General features: G+C 43.3%; 1 protein-coding gene across 2 annotated transcripts in view; it reads left to right on the top strand.

Moving 5' to 3' along the window:
• Positions 1 to 6,205: 6,205 nt before the first annotated feature.
• The window catches only part of NPC1 (NPC intracellular cholesterol transporter 1), a 59,715-nt gene continuing 41,581 nt past the window's right edge, over positions 6,206 to 24,339 (top strand). Inside the window, exons 1-3 of one of the 2 annotated variants that reach the window (XM_060613452.3) lie at positions 6,206 to 6,438; positions 22,636 to 22,758; positions 23,714 to 23,820. In XM_060613452.3, the coding sequence (XP_060469435.1) occupies positions 6,355 to 6,438; positions 22,636 to 22,758; positions 23,714 to 23,820 (314 nt within the window). In that variant the 5' untranslated portion in view covers positions 6,206 to 6,354. The remainder of the gene's footprint in view (positions 6,439 to 22,635; positions 22,759 to 23,713; positions 23,821 to 24,339) is intronic. The other variant, XM_060613451.3, reaches the window with a different exon arrangement.

Below are 24,339 nucleotides of genomic sequence, written 5' to 3'. Positions count from 1 at the left end.
AGAACGTTTTACCCTAAGTCTGACGAACAATGCCCCACTTATGAGTCAGTTAAAACCGCTGGCACCAAAGTCATGAGTTATAGCTGTCAGCTCTTTTAAATGAGGATGTCTGTAAAATTCAGCTTGCTTAAGTATGGGGTTTTAAAAGTCTATTACGGAATCCAAAAGAACTGAGCGCATATTTCCAACAAAAAGACGTGTGCCAGAATGTTCATAGTAAGTTCATTGATAACAACTTAAACTGGAAATAACCCAAATATTGGCATGGTATTTTTATACCATAGAATACTACTCAGCAATCAAAAGGATGAATTACTGCTCTGAACAATGTGGATGAGTCTCATACCCACACAACCGACAATGTTGAGTGAAAGAAGCCAGGCAGAGTATGATTCCCTTTACTTGAGGTTTAAGGACAGGCAAAACCAATTCATGGTGACAGAAGTCAGAATTGTGGCTATCTCTTGGTTGGAGAAGGGTGATGATATTGACTGGGAAGCAGCCTAAGAAAGCCTCTGCTGTGCTAAAAATGTTCTGTAGCCTTCCTCTGGGTGGTGGCTACACAGACCTGGGGTAACTAGCCCCCAAGAAGGCCTCCTATGCTTCCCTTCTAGTATTCTTGTGCTTATGTAGTTTTCCTGCACTGTATCAGGACTGGTCTGTATAATCAGTAGAATATGGCAAAGCATAGCCTGACAGGAGAGGGGTATGAGGAGGTCATCGGCTCCCTCTCCCTGTGTTCAGCTAGGTGACCTCTTACTATCTACAGGTGCTTCTTTTAGGGCCAGCTCTAGCTGCTGGTCCTGGACGTTCTTTTCTTTTCTTTTCTTTTCTTTTCTTTTCTTTTCTTTTCTTTTCTTTTCTTTTCTTTTCGGCAATCCATCAGTAAAACTTACAATGTCTGTGAATGCTACAGGGCATTCTATAACATTAGTAGCAAACACGGGACCAGCTTCTCCATCAGGCACAGTAGACAGAGTGCCTAGGGCCTCTGTATACTTTTAAGTTCACACACAAATGTTGTAATTTATATTTCTTTTAACTAGAAGAAAAATAAGAATGCAATCATAATGAATATGTAATCATGAAGCCAGCTTGTATTATATTTGTCTTTATACCAAGGCAGTTGTAAAATGTAACTTTAAATGGTTGTTTTGGAAGGAGGAAGGGGTACCCAAAAACAAAGGTGCTTAGGGCCCACAAAAGTCATAATGCAGCCCTGAGCAAAAGGAGGGGTACTATGGACTGAATGATGACCCCAGATTCCCACATTGAAGTCTTAACCCCCAATGTAAACATAGTTAGAGATAGGGCTTTTAGAAGGTAATTATTAGGCTAAATGTGCTCATAAGGGTGTGGCCTTAATCCAAGAGGGCTATTGCCTTTATACAAAGAGGAAGAGATTTCTCTCTCTCCACACACATGTACCTACCTAGGAAAGACCTCTGTGAGCACTCAGTCAGAAGGCAGCTGTCTATGAGCGCCTGGGTGGCTCAGTCAGTTAAGTATCCAACTCTTGGTTTCTGCTCAGGTCATGATCTCATGGTTGGTGGGACTGAGTCCAGAGTGGGGCTCCAAGCTGACAGCACAGAGCCTGCTTGAGATTCTCTCTCTCCCTTCCTCTCTCTCTGCCTTTCCCCGGCTGGCACATGAGCTAGCTAGCTCTCTCTCTCTCTCTCTCTCTCTCTCTCAAAATAAATAAACTAGAGGGGCGCCTGGGTGGCGCAGTCGGTTAAGCGTCCGACTTCAGCCAGGTCACGATCTCGCGGTCTGTGAGTTCGAGCCCCCGTCAGGCTCTGGGCTGATGGCTCGGAGCCTGGAGCCTGTTTCCGATTCTGTGTCTCCCTCTCTCTCTGCCCCTCCCCCGTTCATGCTCTGTCTCTCTCGTCCCAAAAAATAAATAAAAAACGTTGAAAAATAAATAAATAAATAAATAAATAAATAAACTAGAAAGAAAGAAAGAAAGAAAGAGCAAGCAGCTGTCTAGAAGCCAGGAACTGGGTCCCCACCAGAAACCTAACTGGTCAGCACGTTGATCTACTTCTCAGTCTTCAGAGCCATAAGATATAAATTCCTGTTGTTTAACCCACCCAGTCTAAGGTATTTTGTTATGGCAGCCTAAGCTAATCCAGGGGAAAAAGTGAAAAAAAAAAAAAAAAAAAAAAAAAAGTAAGCGAAGAAGGCCTGGGTCCATTATCAATGGGCTCAGATATCACCAGGTGAAGTCAGTTACATCCTACTACCCCAAAGACCCAGCTCTGTCTTCATTTCCTGTGAAATGTTGACCAGGCAAGCTCAAAATCTGTGCCGTAGCTAGGCATTCTTTTTTCTTTGCCCACTTATATCATGGCCTGTTTTGAAGTTTTTAAGTCAGCAGGGGGAAAAAAATGCTTCTATATTAGAAGGATTCAAAGGTATTTTCTTGTAATAAAATTTTATTAACACGAATATACTACTCAAAGCACATCCCTAGTCTAGAAGATGAGGTATAGTCAATGCTTAGTCAATGAGGTAACTGATGAGAGGGTTAAAGAACATGTTTTATGGAGGACAGTGTGATCATCTGTGTCGAAATACACTAAGAGGTCAAGTGTGATGACAGGAAAGGGTGGTCATTAGATTGGGCAACCCAAAAAACCAATAACTTTCACAAGAGCAGGTGTCCCTATGATTATCTCAGCTTTGTGGGAAGGAAGGGAACTGTATCCTTATGTCACTCCTTACAGCAAAATAATTCCAGATCATGATTTCCATGGAATCATTAAACTTTGGGGGAAAATATGGAATAATTTTTTATAATCCCACAAACTCATAAATTAGTAAAGTATCTGCGACATATATGCTAGATAAATAGGTTAATTTTCTTAATAAATGGACAGCTTTACGAGTCCATATGAAAAAGAAAATAATACAAAATAAAAAACACAGGAAAAAAACAAAATCATTTATAAATGTATGAAGATTCTTAATCTCACTTATAATTAATCTCTTTTACAATTATAATCTCTCCTATAATTAATAAAATGCAAATTAAAGTATCACGATTTTTAAAAATAAGAAATAAGTAAAATCACAGATGCCATTTTTCACCTATCAGAATGGGAAAGATAACTGTTGCCAAGGAGGTGGGAATCAGGCACTTCTATATGTCGTTAGCAAAGGAGTAAATTGCAATCTCTTTGGAGCGCAGTTTAGCAAGACTGAAAATTAAAATGCACATTTCCGTTGAGCCAACAATATGTTTTTCCAACATATGCATACGATTGCAAGGATTTAGGCACAGGATGTTCACTGCATTATTGTTTTCAGTAACCAAAGTGACACACCAACTGTCCAAAAGGATATTGATTAAATAAATTATGTAATGGATCAAAACTATTAACATGAGTATTTCTAGACTTCCCCTTCCATCTGCTAGGTAAAGAGAATTTTGTCTTGGGTCAACTTTCCCATCTGCCTCCCTAAAGTAAATGTTCCATAGCTTTTAGACATTTATGATACGGTTATTGTGAGTAAAGCAGAGAACACAGAAAGATACAAAGCTTTGTGGAATCCAGACAGGCTTAGGAATGTGAGGAGGCATATGGAAGAAAAAAGGCGAATTTTTTCAGTATCACTGGAACCATACAAACCCTTCATATATACCAGAAATGTGGCTTGAGACTTAAGTTATTTTGAAATATTTTTGGTTGGTGAACTATATTTTCCTGACTTAGGTACTTCTCTGAGACTGGCTTCCATCACTCTGACTTCAGAAATGTTACATACACATAATGAAATCCTATAGAGGTAGTAAAAGTGGTTAGGTGGAAAAGCATATTGCTAAATGCAAAAAAAAAAAAAAAGCAAGCTTCAAACGGGGTACAGTATATCCCACTTGTTTTAAAATATATTCACATATATGCTTTTGAATACATGGTTTTCCAAAGATGTTTCTGCATATTTATAAAGATGTATGTCTAATCATTTCATTTTCCCTCTCACTTTCTCCTTTATTATTATGCAATGTTTAATGGTGTTTATAATGATACTGATATTAAATATTGCTTAAACAAACTAACAAAAAGTTTCTCTTAGGATCTCAACCATGTTAAAACAATTTTCATGGAAAGAAAAAATACATGACAGTGTAACAGATTACTGACAATGATGGAATTATAAATAATTTTTTTTCTGTCTCTGAACTTTCGTGTATTTTCAGTTTCTACTATATGCATGAATTACTTTGTCATTAGCAAAAAGCCACATTTCTCTTAGAAATATGATAGTTTACTTACAATATTTACAAAATGTTTCCTAGGCTTTTGGGTATTGAAGTACTACAAAAGAACCAGGAAAGAATGGCTAAAGGTCTTTTTGTTATCTTTTTGGTGAATAGTGGACATAATTAGTGGGGCATCAAATTTTCTCCCTGTCCCAGAAATGTTTCATATTTCTTTCACTCAAGTTAATTATTTAGTAAAGGCTTTTTTTCTTTTTTCCATTAGGACTTTGCTAAAATTGTAAGGGTAACTAATCCACCAGGATCCAAGGAATCCATTACAGCAGTAAGTTTAGAATTTGAGTGTTCATCGGAATCACCGGGAAGGCTTATTAAAACTCAAAGAGCTGGGGCGCCTGGGTGGCGTCGGTTTAGGCGCCTGACGTCAGCTCAGGTCATGATTTCACTGTCTGTGAGTTTGAGCCCTGCCTGGGGCTCTGTATTGACAGCACAGAGCCTAGAGCCTGCTTCAGATTCTGTGTCTCCCTCTCTCTCTGCTCCTCCCCTGCTCATGCTGTGTCTCCTTTTGTCTCAAAAATAAATAAAAACATAAAAAAAAAAAAATTCAGAGAGCTGGCTCATCCCGAGTTTCTGATTTAGTGAGTGGGTCTAGGTTGGAACCTCCAATTTGCCTAACACGTTCCCAGGTGATGCTGATACTGCTGGTTTGGTGACAACAGTTCGAGTCCCTCCACAACTAACGCATTCTATTTTATCTCAAATGAATCATTAAGGACAGAAAAGCACACGGTTGGAAGAGGGCCAGGTAGCCCTTGTGTAAAATCTAGGACTGAGGTTTAGAAGAAATCCCTATAGTTTCAATGTCCAGCCACCCGGGAAGCTGATATCCCAGGACTGAGGGGGTGGGCAGGCAAGACTGTAACCAAAGTAGACGTTTTGTAAAGTGCGCCGGGAATATCACCTGCATCATGGTCCTACCTAGGACTGGGTTTGATCATTGCTACAGATGGATATTTAGTCTTTTCATTGTAAACTGGCTTCCACTTTAGGAAAAGAGATCCTTACTTTCATTTCCTTAACTTCAAGGTGGTAATGACTGATGCTTTGGAGCAGTCTCAATAATTGAAATCTGAGGGGAAATGTTACTAGAAATGCATATAATATACATTATATTTTTGCAAGAGCAAGGCTCAAAAATGAAGACGCTTCTTTGTGTTACTTGACTTCATCTAGAAATTAAAAATGGACCTGGTGCCACCTCTGGGTCAACCTTGAGGGCAGGGTGGGGAGTCTTCTCCCGCTCACGGGTCCAAAGCCACGAGACTCTGCCAGCAGGTGGTGCAGTTCTAGCGCTTTTCCGAAAGCGGGCTGAGAGGCCACAAAGCGGAGATTGGTTAGCTCAGGAGCCTCGCCCACCGCCGCGCTCCGCCCCTCGCGCTCCGGGATCACAACACCGTCAGGCCACCGCGCGGCACCGCCCCATATGTCGCGGAAGCCCAGGCGCGGATTCCTTTTTGGGTGCTGAGTCCGTGGCGGAGAATTTGCTCGGATTGCTAATCGGGGCCGAAATAAATACATATTCCGCTGAGGAGTGGGATCGGAATTGGGAAAACAGTCTCCAAACGCTCCCATTTGCTAAAACCTCCTCGCCCACGGTCCCCAGCTCAGGAAAGACAAAAACGGGGGAAAGTTAAAACATCAAAACCACACGCTTTCGGAAATATCCTCCCAGGCCAGATTCCAGAAGTTCGGCTGCCCTGGTCTGGGATCCCTACCCTATATCGTACCCCCAGAACCTTAGAACCATGAAAAGCTAAGCTGGTAACCCGGAGGCCGCCCCGCCTGGTGCCCGTGGCACAGTCCGGCCCAGCGGCCCAGTTCGGCCCCGCCCCTCCAAGGCTGGGCCCTGCCCCCTGCCCCGCCCCCCCTGGGTCGACCTCGCCCCGCCCAGAACGGATCCTGGGCGTCCCTCCAGGGGCACCACCCAGAAGGAGGAGGGGCCAACGACGCCTTCCTCTTTCCTGACGAGCGCTGGCTCCCTGCCGCCGTCACGCGTCCCCGCCCTCCGCCGGCTCGGGATCCTGAGCCAGCCCCGCGCGCCGAGCCGAGCCGAGTCAAGTCGAGTCTCGCCGATGGCCGCAGCACCGCACCAAGGCAGCATGACCGCGCGCGGCCCAGCCCTCGGCCTCCTCCTGCTGCTGCTGTGTCCCGCGCAGGTGAGGGGACGCCCACGACCCGGGAGGGCTGTGGGGGGGGCGAGGAGGGCCGCGAGGCTACGGGGAGGGTGGCGGGCGGTGCGGCGGGTAGTGCGTCCCGTTCCCTGAGGGGACGCGGGTCCAGTGGCTCCTGGGGAAGTTGGTCCAGCGATGGAGCCCCTGGCGCCATCCCCCCCGCCTTCCGCCCCGGCTCCGGTTTCTTTCCCCGGCCACGCACTTTCCCCTGTGATGGCAACTGGAAGCGGCTTGTTTGACCTGTCTTGAGCTCATTTCATCTGTGGCCACCTAATTTTTGGGCTTAGGATGTAGAATCAGAGGGAAGGACGAAAGTGGGTGCAGAGAGGGAGGGATGTTATTTATTTAACCTGCCTTAAAAAAAAAAAATAGTCCTGCCACATGCACACGAACTCTATGAATTTGTTCACAATATCCGACCACTCCCATCGGACCAGGTGGGAAGGGAGGTAAAGAAGAAACAAACTGCCAAACACCAAATTGAAACAGTCCTAAGTAAGTCAGCTTGGTTTTCTCTAGAGTGCAAGTTACTTGTTATTAACTCTTTTATGTCTTCAGAAACTGAGGCCCAGCAGGGGATAATTGAGTTTCCCCTTGTCACTATATTAACTAGCTATGGAATGGGGCCTAACTCCCTGGGTCAGCTTTTCCTTGGTTCAGTATCCTAGGGCATAAATGCCTCACTGCTATTTATTATTATTGTTGTTGTTGTTGTTACCTAAACTTTAGGTGTACAGCTTCATAATTTAATATCTGTATACACTGCAAAGTGATCCCACAAGCCTAGTTACCATTAATAACCATACAGTTGCCCTTTCACCCATTTTGCCCAACCCTCAACCCCCTTCCCCTCTGATGCCTAGTCTGTTATCTGTATCTATGATTTTGTTTTTGCTTTATTTTGTTTTGTTAGATTCCACATATCAGTGAAATCACCTGGTATTTGTCTTTCTCCATCTGACTTATTTTGCTTAGCTGTCCAAATGGCAAGATTTCTTTTTCTTTCTTTTTCTTTCTTTCTTTTCTTTCTTTCTTTCTTTCTTTCTTTCTTTCTTTCTTTCTTTCTTTCTGACTAGTATCCCATTGTATAAATACACCACATCTTTATCCATTCATCTGTCAATGGACATTTAGGTTGTTTCCATATCTTGATTATTGTGAATAATGCTGCAGTGAATGTAGGGGGTACACATATCTTTTTGAATTGGTGTTTCCATTTTCTTCTGATAAATATTCCGAAGTGGAATAGCTGGGTCATATGATAGTTCTATTCTTAATTTTTTGAGGAATCACATAGTATTTTCCACAGTGGTTGTACCAATTTACAATCCCACCAACAGTATACAAGGGTTTCTCTTTCTCCACACCCTCGCCAACGTTTGTCATTTCTTGTTTCTTTGATAATATCCATTCTAACGGGTACAAGGTGATACCTCATTGTGATTTTGATTTGCTTTTCCCTGTTAGTGATCTTGAGCATCTTTTCACGTGGCTGTTGTATGTCTTGTGTGCCATCTGTATGCCTCTGAGGAAATGTCTGTTCAGATCTTCTGCCCATTGTTTAATTAAGTTGTTTTTTTGGTTGGTGGTGTTGAGTTGTAGGAGTTCTTTATAAATTTTGGATATTAACCCTTTATCAGGTATATGGTGTGCAGATATGTTCTCCATTCAGTAGGTTGCCTTTTCATTTTGATGATAATTTCCTTTGCTGTGCAGAAACTTTTCAGTTTGGTATAGTCCCACTTATTTATTTTTCTTTTTGTGTCCCTTGTTTTTGGAGTCAGATCCACAGAGACATCACTAAGACTGATGTCAAGGAGATTACCACCTATGTTTTCTTCCAGAAATTTTATGGTTTCAGGTCTTCCATTCAAGTCTTTAATCCATTTGGAGGTAATTTTTGTAAATGGTGTAAGATAGTGGTCCAGTTTCATACTTTTGCATGTGGTTGTCCAGTTTTCCCAATACCAGTTATTGAAGAGACTGTCCTTTCTCTGTTGTATGTTCTTGGCTCATTTGTTGTATATTAATTTTCCATATTTATGTGGGCTTATTTCTGGACTTTGAATTCTATTCCATTGATCTGTGTCTTTGTTTATACCAATACCACATTACTTTGTTTACTATAGCTTTGTGACATAGTTTGAAATGAGGGAGTGTGGTATCTCCAGCCTTGTTCTTCTTTTTTAAGATTGTTTTGGCTTTTGAGTATCTTTTGTGATTCCATATAAATCTTAATATTATTTGTTCCTGTTCTGTAAAGTGAACCATTGGAATTTTGATGGGTATTTCACTGAATGTGTGTGTAGATTGCTTTAGGTGGTATGGACATTTTAACAATATTCTTTTAATTCATGAGCACAGATTATCTTTCCATTTCTTTGTGTGTTCTTCAGTTTGTTTTATCAGTGTCTAATAGTTTTCACCTCCTTGGTTAAATTTATTCCTAGATATTTTATTCTTTTTAAGGTAATTGTAAACGGAATTGTTTCTTAGTTTCTCTTTATGAATTTTCATTGTTAGTGTATAGAGATGCCACAGATTTCTATACATTGATTTTGTATCCTGTGATTTTACTGAATTCATGTATCATCTGCAAATAGTAACAGATTTTACTTTTTCCTTTCTGATTTGGATGCTTTTATTTCTTTGGCCCAATTGCCATGGCTAGGACTTCCGATATTATGTTTAACAAAAGTGGTGAGAATAGGCATCCTGTTCTTAGATGAAGAGCTGTCAATTTTTCACCATTGAGTATGGTATTAGCTGTAGGATTGCCATGATGGCCTTTGTTATGTTGAGGTATGTTCCTTCTATATCCACTTTGTTGAGAGTGGTTATATTCATCATAAATGGATGTTGAATTTTGTCAAATGCTTTTTCTGCATTTATTGAGATGATCATATGATTTTTTATGTCATCTTGTTGATAATGTATCATATTAATCTACAGATGTTGAACTATCCTTGAATCTGTGGAATAAATCCCACTTGATCATCATGTATGATCCTTTCCAATCATTTAGATTTTGTGTGCTAATATTTTGTTGCGGATTTTTGCATCTGTGTTCATCAAGAATATTGGCCTGTAATTTTTTTTTTTTTAATAGTGCCCTGGTCTGGTTTTGGTATAAGGATAATGCTGGCCTCATAAAATGTGTTTGAAGGCTTTTCCTCCAAGACTTTGAGTGTAGGTATTAAATTAATGTTTGGTGGAATTTGGTAGGGAAGCCATCTGGTCCTGAACTTTGTTGGGAAGTTTTTAATTACTGTTTCAATCTCCTTGCTAGTAATCAGTCTCTTCAGATCTCATATTTCTTCATAATTCAGTCTTGAAAGATTGTATGTTTCTAAGAATTTCTCCATTTCTTCTAGGTTGTCTAGTTTGTTCGCTTATAATTGTTCACCGTAGTCTCTTATGGTCCTTTGTATTTCTGTGGTATTACTTGTAACTTCTCTTCCATTTCTTAATTTTGAGCCCTCTTTTTTTTCCTAGTCACAGACTGAAAGTGAAGGGATGGAAAAAAATATTCTGTACAAGTGGAAATGGAAAGAATACTGAAGTAGCTATATTCATATTAGACAAAATAGACTTTAAAACACAGACTGGGCGCCAGGGTGGCTTAGTCGGTTAAGTGTCTGGCTTCTGCTCTGGTCATGATCTCACGGTTTGTGGGTTTGAGCCCCGCATCGGGCTCTGTGCTGACATCTCAGAGCCTGGAGCCTGCTTGCGATTCTGTGTCTCCCCCTTTCTCTCCCTCTCTCCCTCCCTCCCTCCCTCTCTCCCTCTCTCCTTCTCTCTTTCTCTCTCTCTCTCTCTCTCTCCTTCCCTGACTTGTGTTCTATCAAAAGTAAATAAAAATCAAAAAAAAAAAACAAAAAAAACCACAGACTACTAAAAGGGCATTCATTACATAATGATAAAGGGGTCAATCCAGCAACAAGATATAACATTTATAAACATATATGCATCCAACATTAAAGCACCAAAATATATAACACAAATATTAACAGACCTAAAGGGAGAAATTGAAAGATACAATAATAGTAGGGGATTTTAATATCCTACTTTCATCAACAGATAGACAAAAAAATCAGTAAACATCAGCTTTAAATGACACATTAGACTAGATAGACTTAATGGATATGGACAGAACACTCCATCTAAAAGCAGAATACACATTCTTCTCAGGTGTGCATGGAACATTCTGTAGGATTGCATGTTGGGTCACAAACAAATCTCAATAAATTCAGTAAGGTTGAAATCATATCAGGCATCTTTTCCAACCATGGTAGTATGAAACTAGAAATTAATTACATGTAGAAAACGGGGTCAGGGGTGCCTGGGTATCAGTCAGTTAAATATCTGACTTCAGCTCAGGTCATATTCTCTCGGTTCATGAGCTCAAGCTCCACACTGGGCTCTCTGTTGTCAGTCACTTAGGATCCTCTGTCTCCCTCTCTCTCAGCCCTTCCCCCACCCCTCAAAAATTTTAAACTAGAAAAACATTTCTTTTAAAAAAAAAGAAGAAGAAAACAGGAAAACCCACAAAGGCGAGCATATTAAACAACATGCTACTGACCAACCAATGGGTCACTGAAGAAAATCAAAGGAGAAATTTAAAAGTACCGAGAGAAAAATTAAAACAGAAATATGACATACCAAAATCTGTGGGATGCAGCAAAAGCAGTTCTTAGAGTGAAGTTAATAGCGATACAGGCCTACTTCAAGAAAGAAGGAAAATCTCAGTGTAATGTAACTTTACACCTAAGAAACCTAGGAAAAGAGCAAACAAAGCCCCAAATTAGTAGAAGGAAGGGAATAATAAAGATCAGAGCAGAAATAAATGAATTAGAAACTAAAAAGATGAAAAATGATCAATGAAATTAAAAGCTGGTTCTTTGAACAGAGAAAATTGACAAATTCTTAACTACATTCACTGCTATTTCTGTGTCTGCAGTTTTCTTTTATTCATTCTTTCATTCATTTATTTATTTTTAAATGTTTATTTTTGAGAGAGAGAGAGAGAGAGTGTGTGTGTGTGTGTGAGAGGGAGAGGGGCAGAAAGAGGGAGACACAGAATCCGAAGCAGGCTCCAGGTTCCACGCTGTCAGCACAGCGCCCAGTGCCAGGCTCAAACCCATGAACTGCGAGATCATGACCTGAGCTGAAGTTGGACGCCCAAGTGACTGAGCCACCCAGGCACCCCTGCTGTTTTCTCTTTTAAAACTAGGGGTTGAGGCTCCTGGGTGGCTGAGTTGGTTACGCCCAACTTTGGCTCAGGTCATGACCTCGTGGTTCACAAGTTCAAGCCTCAAGTTGGATTCTCTGCTGTCAGCATGGAGCCCCACTTCAGATTCTCTCTCTCAAAAAGTAAACAAATTTAAAAAAAAAAAAAAAAAGAACAGTGGTTGAAGGGAGGTGGGTCAAAGTCTAAGGATATAGCATAGTGCTGATTAAACCAGATGAGGATGCAAGAGTGAAGGTCTGGGAATTTGGTGACCTTGTGCCCCCCTCATGGACATGTCAGTAATGAGGTAGTAAATCAGAAGGGAAAGCAAATTAGGGAGCTTCCCTGGACTAGGAGACCTCTCAAATTTCTGGGTAGTTCTTGGAAGCAGGTAGGTTTTGCTGACGTGGTGAGGGCCCAAGAACCAGGAGAAGAGCTGTGGCTCCCTCCCCTATGTATGTAGAGGGGCTCCCCAGCAGTGTGGGCTTGCGGAATAGCACACATTTGGTATTTGGTGCCTGGTTGGGAGGGGGGCAGAAGAGAGCAGGTAAGTGGTTTGGAATGGGGTCAGTGGGTAGACCACTCACTAGCTCTTGCTTTGGACACATTACTCTGTCAAACCTTAGTTCCTTTTCAAGACAGACAATACCTTGTAGGATTATTGAGGTTGTTAAGTAATATGGCATATGGAGAGACGTTATGACTGTGGTAAAAACTCAAGGAACAGTAGCACTTCTGTGCCTTTAAGAAAATACAGCTGTTCAGTTTCCCTGGAGTTTTAGGTCAGGATCTAGTAGACAGGCTTCACACTGGTAAGTAGCTTTAACTTAACTCTGAAATCCTTTTACCTCAAGGTAGTATCCAAGGCTGATGGCCAATGAGTGCGTCTCCTCGTAGGACTTTTTGGGTAGGTCAGAGGTTCATCATGAGTCTCTTGCAAAATGCCTGGATAGGTCTTTAAATCTTAACTGGAAAGATTCCTTTGTTATTTTACAAATTAACTCCCTCACAGGCTTTCAGCACACCTGAACAGGCTGGGGGAAGAAGGAAAGGCGTCTGCTCTGAGAATTCTTACCAATGATAGCATCTTGTCTGGGTTCAGTCTGAGCACTCAGGAAGTTCTCTTGCAGAATTAACAGACTAACTGTCCTTTGGGGGGATTTTTGCTTTTCTTAATTTTTAATTTTTACAGATGATGAAATAACATTACTAGATTGCGTGGCTTTTAAGCCTTGTACTCACCCAAATAATGTGTGCAGTTTTGAGAAATCACATATATTTCTCCTGATTGTAATTTTTATAAGCTTTTTTTTTGAGGAACTTAGAGCATAGTGAGGTCTAAGTAGGAATTAAGCCATTAAAATGGCTTTTCCTGAATAGATCAGGAATGGTTTAATCTTTCGACCTGGAGAGCATTGAAGAAAACCCACATTCACCCCAATTTCAGATGGTTAATCTTTCCCAGTCTCTCCTACTCCTTGATTGATACTGTGCTCAGATATCTTATTAACATAAGTAATCAAGGGAAAATGAGGTTTTTATTTTAGCGAGTGGGCAGAAAGAAAATGGCTTGCTGAATAGGTCTTTGTATTGCCTCAGTGTTTGTCATATTACCCAGAACAAAGAATCCCTCTGGTCTGAAGACAGTATGATCTCTCTTTCCTGGGTGATCCTTCCCCACCCTCCACTCCTCCCAAAAGGGAGGCTTTTCAGGGTGTTTTAAGGATGAGATATTACCTACTGCGGAAGCTGGTGTTAAACCATCTCTAATCTGATCGTGGGCGCCCTTTCTGCCCTGTCACCCACAGCTCTGTGAAGGGCATCAGCTCTCTGGCCAAAAAAAACGACTTAACAACTTGCTATCAAAACCCTGCCCATCTTCCAAGGCCCAGTTCAAATGCTACGTCATCTGGGACATTTGTTATCCTGTTCCCCCAACTAGAATGCCTACCTTCTGAAGCCGTACATCTGTGTTTATACTGCAGCAGCAGCTTTTACCTATCTGTGGGTCTTGACTCTTGCTCTCACCAAGAGTGATCCTGGGCAAGCCAGTGATCCCCTGGCACCTCAGTCTCTTCCTCTGTAAAGTCGGGTTAACAACTATGCCTGTTTCTCACGGTGCTTATGGAAAGAGAGAGAAATATTGTTTGAATTGAAGTACTAGATTGCAGGCTCCTTGTGGGCAAGAACTGTATTTTACCAATTCCACTATGGCCAAGACTCTCTTTTTGGAGTCATCAGATCATTGGGCCTTTGTGGGTTTAGGTGTGGGGATAAGATGGGGGAAGGATTCAGAGGCATTGCTTTCTGGATGATAATCAATAATCAACTGTGGCCCAACAAGTTTTTTGCCTGGAGTATGCCTCTTATTTTCAGTTTTTGGAATATTTGCTTTGGCAGGAAAACTTTGGGGAAAAAACCAAACCTGTCTCTATGCAAGCATGCTGTGGGGGGATTTAAGAGGGAAGCTTTAAAATTTGTTCTCTATCTTATTACTGTCCCTTGGGCCACAGAGGAACTCCAGTTCTTGTCATCCACTAGTTTCATAAATATAAAGTGGTTGCTGTGGGTAGTGTAGATACAAAAGTAGATCAAAGGAGTTACCTACACAGAAAGCAGTCTAAACTGTAAAGTGCTGTGTAAATGTTAGTAGTTTCTTTCTCTATCTTGTTCGTAGTTGAAGGGAAGAAGGATGAATACATAAAAATGTACAATACAATGAAAAATGTGCTCTAACAAAGGTAAGGACAGAATATTACGGGAGTCCATTTTTGAACTGACCTTTGGAGGGCGAATTAATTCTTACCAGGTGAAAACTGGAGAAAGTAGGGGAGAGTTACCTAGTTGTTACTGAAAACCAGACAACTGTATATTTGAAAAGGGTGAATTTTATGGTAAGTTATCTCAATGTTTTTAGAAATGATGTTCTAGATTACAAGAATCTAAAGAAAAAAGAGTTACCTAATTTTTGCATAGTATTCCATTGCTAAGACACATCTGGTCTCATCTTAACACCACAGAACCCCTTTAAGATAGATGGGATTCTGCGTGCCCTGTTTTACAAGAAATTAAGGATATTAAGGCCTAAGTTTGTGCCAAGGTCACGTAGCTGATAAATGGCAGACTAGGGGTTGAGCCACGGTCTTCTGACTTCTGTGCTCTAGTTTATTCAGATTCAAAATATTGGTACCAGATTACTTATATTTAGCAAGCTAAATTGATCAGCAGATCAGCAGATGTTCCAGATGGCCAACAGGGCGTTTCATTCAAGGCTTGCTCCTAGTTCCAGTCTGGCTTCTCCAGAATCCAGCGATGAATCAGGGATGGGGTTAGCCTCATGGCCTGGCCCTTTGTTCATTTGCCACACTGTATACATATTGCATAGGAAAAGACCTGTGCACAGTATACGTTCCCATCTGCTGTTTTGTTTTAGTCTTGTGGCTTTTGGATTATTTTTCAAATTTGTGAGTGCTAAGGCTCAGAAATGTCTGATGCCAACTAGTAGTGTGACCTTGGGCAAGTCACTTAAACTTCAAGCTAGTGGGGTTATTTGTAGAGTGAAGACTTGCTGAGCCTATCTAAAAATGTATGAAGTAAACACCCATTTATAGGCACACCTAGTGGTCACACAAATTATCCGTTGTTATGTGGATATGTTTACCACATTAGCTATAAAAGAGAGTTCTGGAGATTTCCATCATTAGAAGTCACACCAGAGCAGCCTCCGCCCCAAATATCCTGCCATATTTTTTGGTCTGCCTACCAGACTCCAAGGAAAGAGCAGGCAGCTTAATCTCTGGATAGGATTCTCTGTGTCTCTCCATCCTATCCTGCGTTGTCCTGACTGGCCAGGCCAGCCCCCTTGCTCCCTGCAGAGGCCTCTCCCTACCCCCTAACCAACCCTCTCTTGCTGGAGCTTGAGCTGGTGTGTCTCTGGGTTCTGCCATGAACTTTACCCATCCAAGACAGTGGCAGAGGTGAGAGGACCCGGCCCTCCACTCCATGTGCCGTGGGGTGGCCGAGAGCAGGCCCAGAGCTGAGGGTGGTCAGTGGTGGTAACATGACTTGACAGCAGCCTGGAGATGTACTTAGAAAGTGGTAAATGGTCATCATTATTTCCACAAGTGAACACATTTAGGTAGAAAGAGGGTAGTGGCTGGGACAGCCCATCATTGGTGCACAGTGAAAATCTGAGGACGTATCTATACAAACTGAGCTGGAGTTTGAGCAGTGCAGCAGCTAGGGGGTGAGGATAGCAGATAGGATGGAGAATGCTTAACCTGACCTTCAAAATCTTCTTTCTCACTGTTGGTTTTGTTACTTAGGAGCCATGTGACCTTAGAGAATCTTCTGTGAGCCTTGGTTTCCGTACCTACAAAATGCTGCAATACTACTCCAGAGGTTATCTAAGAAATACATGAGGCAATGAGGGAAGGGATCACTGAACTTCATGCCTGGCATGTGGTTGATGTTCACTAAGCATTTTGTTATGAGTTAGTTAATACTTGAGATTTATTAAAGGCCTCCTGGAGTGTAGGATTCTGTTGCTGATGCTCAGAGCTTCTCCATCTGATAAGATGTGCTTTTATAGAGTTCCCTATTAGAGTCTGTTTTGCAGTTGGTGTAGTTGTCGACATATAGCAGAAGGGTGTTTTGTTTTGTTTTGTTTTGTTTTGCTGAACTACTATTGTTGAAAGAAACTTCCCAGGGCACCTGGGTGGCTTCAGTCTGTTAAGCCTCCGAGTCTTGATTTCGGCTCAGGTCATGATCGCACGACCTCTGTGCTGACAACACTGAGCCTGTGTGGGATTCTCTTTCCCCTTCTCCCTCTGCCCCTCCCCTGTTGCACTTTTTCTCTCTCAAAATAAATAAACTTAAAAAGAGAGAAAGAAAGAAACTTCTATCCACTCATCTAGCCAGTAATTAAACCCTAGAGCATGTTTTGAAACAGCCATGTGACCTAACCTTTAAAAGTAGAGATGCTCTAGCCTTGTAACTACTAAATTCTCGTTTAAAGCCAAAATAACCGGTAGTTCTTGTTTCTGAACTTCTTACATAATCCATTTGAACTCCTTCAACTCATCAAGAGATTTGATGGTTTCTGGGTTGATGGACATTGGATAAGGTACTATAGAGACTTTGAAAGGAAATAAAACACCTGGGCTTCTGCCCTTTACACTTTTATGGTCTTACTAGGGAGTTGAGACAATAACCAGAAACTACTCATGGAACCTCTCTCTACACACGTAAATTTGCAGTTCTCATTCGTTCTACTTCATCGGGCAGGAGCCCACAAATCACACAGCCTGGCCATAGCCTATTGTTACAAATAAAGTTTTCTTCATCACCCCTACACCCATCATGTACCTGTTGTCTGTGGTTGCTTTTGAGCTACAACAGGGTAGTTGAGTATTTTCTACAGAGACCTTATGGCCCACAAGCCTACAATACTTAATATTTGGCCCTCTTGGAAAAGTTTATCAGCCTCCATCCCAGGGGATCCACGTAGGAGCTTGTGGAATGTAAGTGAGGAGCAGATATCACTCACCGGAGCCCTGGGCTCAGAATACCTGCTGACTTGAGTGGTGAGGATGATGCCTCTGAACACTAGCCAGGTGCTGCCTGGAGCTGACCTACCTCTGTCCCCAGAGAGCTCACCTGACCGGGAGAGCACAGTGCTGGAACCAGGTGAGAGGAGTCAGAGTGAAACTTAATGGAGGTGACAAGTCTTGGGAGAGGCTTTTAAGAGCCGGGGGACATTCCAAGATGGGTAGGGCTGAAACCTGTGAAGAAGCACTGGAGTCTGGCCTTGGGGACCTGGATGAATTCAGAGAAGGGCTGTTTAAGCTGAGCCAAAAGCCAGTCTGTGCAGGGTCATCCAGATGTATTTGTGAAAAAGCTGTTTAGAAGTTACCACACCTTCTTAATGATAGAGAACAGACAGGGTTGATGGAGGGAAGTGGGTGGGGGATGGGCTAGATGGGTGATGGGTATTAAGGAGGGCACTCTTGATGAGCACTGGGTGTTGCATGTAAGTGATGAATCACTGAATTCTCCTGAAACCAATATTGCATTGTATGTTGACTAACTAGAATTTAAATTAAAAAAATTTTTTTTAAGTTACCACACTTGTATGTTTTTGTGTGTATATGTCTGTACAGGTTTGCCTGTCAGGAGGAATTAAAAGCCTAATAGATTAGCAGCAGTTAAATCTGAGAAAGGGGGTGGAGGGATAGAGGAGTGGGACTTCCAGTGTTATTGCACATACATCTGTGATGTGTGGGTTTGCATGTTTGTGATGAGTGGGTATGGAGTCTGTAATTAAAGAAAGTTAGGGCTCAGTTGGTTAAGCGTCTCACTCTTGATCTCAGCTTAGGTCTTGATCTCAGGGTCATGAGTTCACACCCCATGTTGGGCTCCATGCTGCGTGTGGAGCCTACTTAAAAAATAAAGTCTATAGTCATTTATTTTTAACATTTTAGGAATGGGTACCAGTTAAAAATGCTTCAGTAAGATCGTTCTTGTGGTTATAAATAGCTCCGTATGACTGGTCGATGACCACGAGACCAACTGGGAAGAATTGTTATCCTTTAGACTCGGGTCTCCAGGACTTGAGTGGAACTTTAACAAGACGTGTCGTGTGGCACTCAGACCCATAGTTTTTTACTGTTTGAACGGATGGTCATGCTTCTTTGTTTTTTTTTTTTTTAATTTTTTTTTTTTTTCAACGTTTTTTATTTATTTTTGGGACAGAGAGAGGCAGAGCATGAACGGGGGAGGGGCAGAGAGAGAGGGAGACACAGAATCGGAAGCAGGCTCCAGGCTCCGAGCCATCAGCCCAGAGCCTGACGCGGGGCTCGAACTCACGGACCGCGAGATCGTGACCTGGCTGAAGTCGGACGCTCAACCGACTGCGCCACCCAGGCGCCCCATGCTTCTTTGTTAAGTCCGAGTGTGATAACTGACAGAGTGCTCTGTGCAGTCTTTGCTCCTGGACTTTTCCAGGAAGGACATCTGAGCTCATGTTTTGTGGTAAAACACATAATATAAAACTGACAGTGTACAGTTTTTAAGTGTACAATTCAGTGACATTAAAGACATTTTTGTGCAGCCACCATCCATCTCCAGCACCGAGCTCATGTTTGATCAGGTGCACTTTGGGCTCTGGCAGACCTCAGACGTTGGTAGGTTTTATTTCAGCGTTGCTTCCTTCCCCAAGTGGATGTTACTGATACGAAGTCAGGCATTCTTGTATCACGGTAAAGGCAGCTTTCAGCCACACCTTACCTTGGGAAAGCGTGTGCCCCGTGTGTGAGCTGTTGGTCGCGCGGCCCACCCCTGGTCTCGGTGTCGGCATGTGCCGCCATGACATTCCAGAGATCTGAGGTGTATCTGTCGTCTTTGTCGATAGAGTCCTGACTGCCCGCTCTGCTGTGGTGGTTTGGAGACTGGAAATCCAGGCGTTTGAAAGCCAGTGAGCTCCTTGGTGGGATACAGAGATGAGCATGGCCCGGCCAGTGGTCCACTGAGGAGTGACCCTCCGGGTAGCGTGGGTAGGAGTTCCAGCTTCCGAACCAGCCAGGCCTTGGGTGGGGCCTCAGATGAGTCACTCCACCTGTGTAACCCTCAGTTTCCTTATCTGTAGAATGGTATTGTTCTAGTACCGACCTCATAGATCGGAGAATTAAGGAAAATAACAGGGGCACTCTTAGGAAGTCCCTGGATGCTGGGCCAGGCGGCGGCGGTGATGGTGGCAGCGGTGCTGGCAGCCCTCCCAGAAACAGCTGGAATGATGGAGCTCAGGGAGGGAGGGGCTGTGCTTGGCTGGGTCGCGATAAACCCACGGGGGAGGTGGTGGTTGGAGAGTGGCCCTGGCAGGTAGCAGGGGTGCAGGGGTCCGCAAGTCTCTCTGAGTGTGGGACAGAAGATGAGGAATGGGAGGGAGACGAGCGTGCACCCCGGAGCCAGGTGAGGCGTCTGGAGCTTGTCTCAGGTGGTGGGAAGATGGCTTGTAGGCTTCTGAGCATCAGAGAGCTTTGGAGCCTCGGCTCAGGAAGAGCCCACCTGGCAGCTGTGCCTAGGGGACGTGCTGAGGTCTGCAGAGGAGGCGGCAAGGCAGTCTGCATGGCAAGGAAGGGGTGCCAGAAACTGCACCTCACTGGGAACTTCCCCAGGAGGTACCTGGGGCTTTGAAACCCCATGAAGAGAGATTGGTGGAGGAGGAAAGATTGGTGTCCTTTGGAGCACCTGGGGCACCTGGGATGTCAGGCAGGTAACTGGAAGGGCAGCTGGAGAGAAACTGGGGTCATTTGACCAAGAGGGAGAATGATACCGGAGGAGCGTTTATTGGCAGGAGCAGGTGAAGGGATGCACAGAGAGATGAGGTTGAGAATGTGGAAGAGAGGGGTCGGGCGGTGGAGGTCCCCCGGGAGGCTGAGGAGCGCGGCACCAGCTGGGCCGGTGGCTCTCGCTTTCAGCTGTAGGTGAGGCGAGAGGGAGCTGAGGTGGAAAAGAGGGCTCCCCCACCGGCTCAGCTGTGTGAGTGAGTGCACACCTGACCGTGCCTTGCACAGGGTGGGATCGGGAGAGGGTGTGGTGCTAGAGTGAGGACCTTAATTATGCAGGCAATTATATTTTACTGAGAGTCTGTTTCTGGAACTAGAATGTTCCAGTTTGAATCCTAACTCTGCCACTCCTGGGCAAATTAGCCTCTCTGTGCCTCTGTTTTCTCAACTGTAAAATGGGTATAACTGCACTTCCCTCATCAACTTGTGAGGATGAATTGGGTTAAAAAATGAAGAACAGTTGAAACCGTGCCTGCCGCACAAGTAAATGGCTTGCGAGTGCCTTTGGGCCCCACTGGCCTGGGCTGCCTCCAGAGGCAGGATGACTTTGGGAAGCAAATCTGTTAGCATTGAGTCAAACACAGTTTTCCTGGGCCCAAAGAAATCTAGGTGTTTTATTTCAGGTGTTTTACTTCAGGTACTCTTTGCTGAGGTCCCAAAGAGTTGGAAGACAATAATGATCCCTTGCATTTGATTGTATAGCTTTACAGTTCACTAAGTACTTCCACATAAATTCCCTTATCCGATCTTCACACCAAACCTGTGAGATGGGCAGGGGTTATGAGCTGCTGTTCACAGGGAGCAGAACTGCTCAACACGGTTTCAGTAACCTCCAGCTGCAGGCAGGCCCAGCAGGCACATTGACTGAGAGCCTCGTGAGCTCTGAGGATCAGAACCCAGGACTCCTGACCTCCTCCCACCCCCCTGCCCCACCCCTCTTCTACCCCAGGGATGGAAACAACCTTGAGATAAAGGCGGGCATTATGAAGGATGACTGGGAAGCACATTGTGCTGAGTCTTTATTTCCTTTCGTAACATTGAGCACTGAGGAAAGGGAACTGAGACTCCAGACCCTCTTCCTGTTAGTCATGCCAGAGTTGCGTTTGTCGACTGGCCTTCTGTCACTCTGGCGGGTGACTTGCCAGAGTGCCCAGGCTTGGACCTGCTTGCCCTTTGGCTGTGTTGAGAATTCTGTGCAGTCTGGGGCGGGGCCACTTGTGTTTAAATTACATGTCATGTCAGCAGTTATGCCACCTCCTCAGCTTTTTTGCCTTTTCAGACTTCAGTAGATGGATAATTTCCTTTTAGTCAGAAAACTAGAATTTTGGAAAGAGGAGCACTTTCCCTGGAATCGCTAGGTTCATGGAAATAAATAATTGCGATTCTTTTTAAACAAAAACAGTGGCGGAATTTTGCAGCTTCTTGCCAAAGGTTTGATGTGTGGCATTGTTGAATACTTGTCACTTCCTCATTTGTATAATTTCCCTCCCTTATGGCCTAAACATATGACTTGTAATGAATACAGAAAAGAGTAAGTCATAATTTCTGTTTGAAAATACCTGAGAAATGAGTTCAAAGTAATCTTGACCCCTTTGATTCCCCACACATACACACCCCAACCTCCTGCCTGTTTCCTTTCATGTTTTTAGAGCCTCAAGGGCCTGTGATGGGATTTGTATCTTGATGCTGAGGATCAACACAGACTGACTGACCTCCTTGCGTACATGTTGGTCACGTGCCACTGCCGCTGGAGAGAATTCACTCTTCTATTCAGATTTCTTTTAATGGCTTTTCCAGGAGGTATCTTGAGAGTCACAGTTGCTACTTGATGGCCTCTATTTCCCCACGGGACGGATGATTGCAAGGCCTTGCAGGCCTGTGGCCCTGGCCAGTGTGGTGGATCTCCGTGGCTGTGCTGACGTGATGATTCACGCTGCACCCTCCTCCCCTTCTGAGTTTTCAGACAGCCTGGTGACTCTCACGCGGGAAATATGAGTGGCTCTTGAGAAATCTTTATTTTTCTTTTAAGATTGCTGAGGTGGTTGTCCTTAGAGCTAGCACATTCTTTGCTTTCTACTTAAACCTCGAGGATTCTTTCTTAGGGTTTATTGGGGGGTTTGGCTTTGCTTTTCATGTTACTCATTGATGGGCTGATGTGAATCAACCTAAATACGTATGGAAATGTTCTTTCATTATTTGGAGCTTATGTAGTTTCTTATGCAGATGTGCAAAAATGGTGCCTTAAAAATTGCAGACTCACATACTATCTTGCTTTCTTTCCTCTACACTGGTTCTTAGTGATCTTTACATGGAACTATAGCTTCCTTTCATTGACAATAAACTAGCAGGAACTAGGAATTGTGTAAATAAGTAATTTCTATTACCTCCTTTGCTGACTGACTTGGCAAGCCCATTTTAGACATCTTGTCAATTTTAATTAATATTTCCCCAAACATTAAGCTAACCAGTGCCTCTTGCTGTCACTTCCTTTTGCAGGTAACGTTGGAAGGTTTTGTAATAGTGTTTGAATGGGTGCTTTTCGCTGTTGAAATTTCCATTACCTTTGGGACCCTGATGAACTGAGTTTTGTGTCGACTCTGTCTGTAGGTGTTGGCACAGTCTTGCATCTGGTATGGAGAGTGTGGAATTGCATCTGGAGATAAGAGGTACAACTGCAAATATTCAGGGCCACCAAAACCCTTGCCGAAGGATGGGTATGATTTAGTGGAGGTAAGTTTGTTATCTTGGGCACTGGGAACACAAAATGCTAATCGGAGATCCTCTGTAACTACACTGTAAATATCACTGAGAGGTGGGGCTGAAACTAACAGGTTTAAATCTTACCCCAAACGCTTATCTGGGGCACACAATAGCACAGAAGATAACATAACTCCCGGAGGCTTGATTTCTTTGGGACTCACTTTATGCCTTTCTCTTAGTTGTAGTTTCCGCATAACAAGTTACTATTTAGGGACTGACCTTGGTACCGCAAATGTTGCTCTTTTCAGCTTCTTGAAAATATACTAGAAGTTAGCTTTTTTTTGGTTCCTGGATTTCAGGACTCAGGCAGGCTGGGCTGCTAAGTGGCTCTGACTCCCTTGTCCTGTTTATTTTAGTGATTCCCCCGTTTTCCATCCAGAGCCTGTGAACTTTGGTTGCTACCAGGATTCTGTTCTCTGTTGCCTTGTTTACCTTTCCTGATACACAGGGATATTAGAAACGAACTGGAAAAATCTGGTTTTAGAGGGGAAAAGTCTGGTTTTAGAGGCCTCGGTAATGTAAAATCAAGTTGCCATGTGGCGGGTCTCCTCGACTGACTTGGTACTTTCGTGAGAATTGTTAAAGACCTCTGACTTTCTCTGTCGTGACTAATGGAAGTAGTCAGTAGCATTTGGGCTAAACCTGAACAGAAAACTAAAGAGATCAAACTGGTTGTCATGGAGGGAAGGGAGCTTCCAAATAGGAAAAAGATTTGAAATAACTGTACTGCTTCTACTTTTGTGACTCCCTCATTTATAAATAGTAAAATTGATAGCCCTGTAAAAGAATTCTGCAAGAACTTTGCAAACACATTTCTTACCCTTCTATACCTATAAAGGACTATGTGAGTAAAATTGCCTTATTGAGTAATGTGTGTCCTGATTTGACTTTGCTGCTCTGATAACCATGCTTTCTCACCCAAAAGGAGCTCTGTCCAGGATTCTTCTTTGACAACGTCAGTCTTTGTTGCGATGTGCAGCAGCTCCGGACACTGAAAGACAACCTGCAGCTGCCTCTACAGTTTCTGTCCAGGTAGGTTGACCACCTGGCAAACAACAAAAAAAAAAATAGTAGATTTTGAGCACTTGTTAACTAGTGACGTCCTGATTTCCTTAAAAAAAAAATTTTTTTTAACGTTTATTCATTTTTGAGAGACAGAGCACAAGCAGGGGAAGGGCAGAGAGAGAGAGGGAGACACGGAATCCGAAGCAGGCTCCAGGCTCTGAACTGTCAGCCCAGAGCCCAGTGCGGGGCTCGACCTGGGATCATGACTGGAGATAAAGCTGGACACTTAACCGACCGAGCTACTAAGGCGCCCCTACTGATTTCCTTTTAAAAGTTGGTTTTCATTTTATTTCAAGAAAGCAATCTTATGACTTCTCAGAAATAAAGGACAATTTCTCGATAAAATAATAGTTACCAGATTTAGTTCTCTTCCTAGTTACACGCAGAACTAATGTGGGGCTTCCTCTGAGATGTCCTCACCCAAGGGACTTGGTCTTTTCATACTCGAGCCTCTGGGCACTGTGGGGAGGAGAGGTTCTGGTGGTG

This window comes from Panthera onca, chromosome D3 (genome assembly GCF_046562875.1).
Source record: "Panthera onca isolate mPanOnc1 chromosome D3, mPanOnc1 haplotype 2, whole genome shotgun sequence".
In the NCBI taxonomy this organism is placed as follows: domain Eukaryota; kingdom Metazoa; phylum Chordata; class Mammalia; order Carnivora; family Felidae; genus Panthera; species Panthera onca.
Note: the sequence above shows the minus strand (reverse complement) of the source record. Positions and strands in the feature narration are given on the sequence as shown.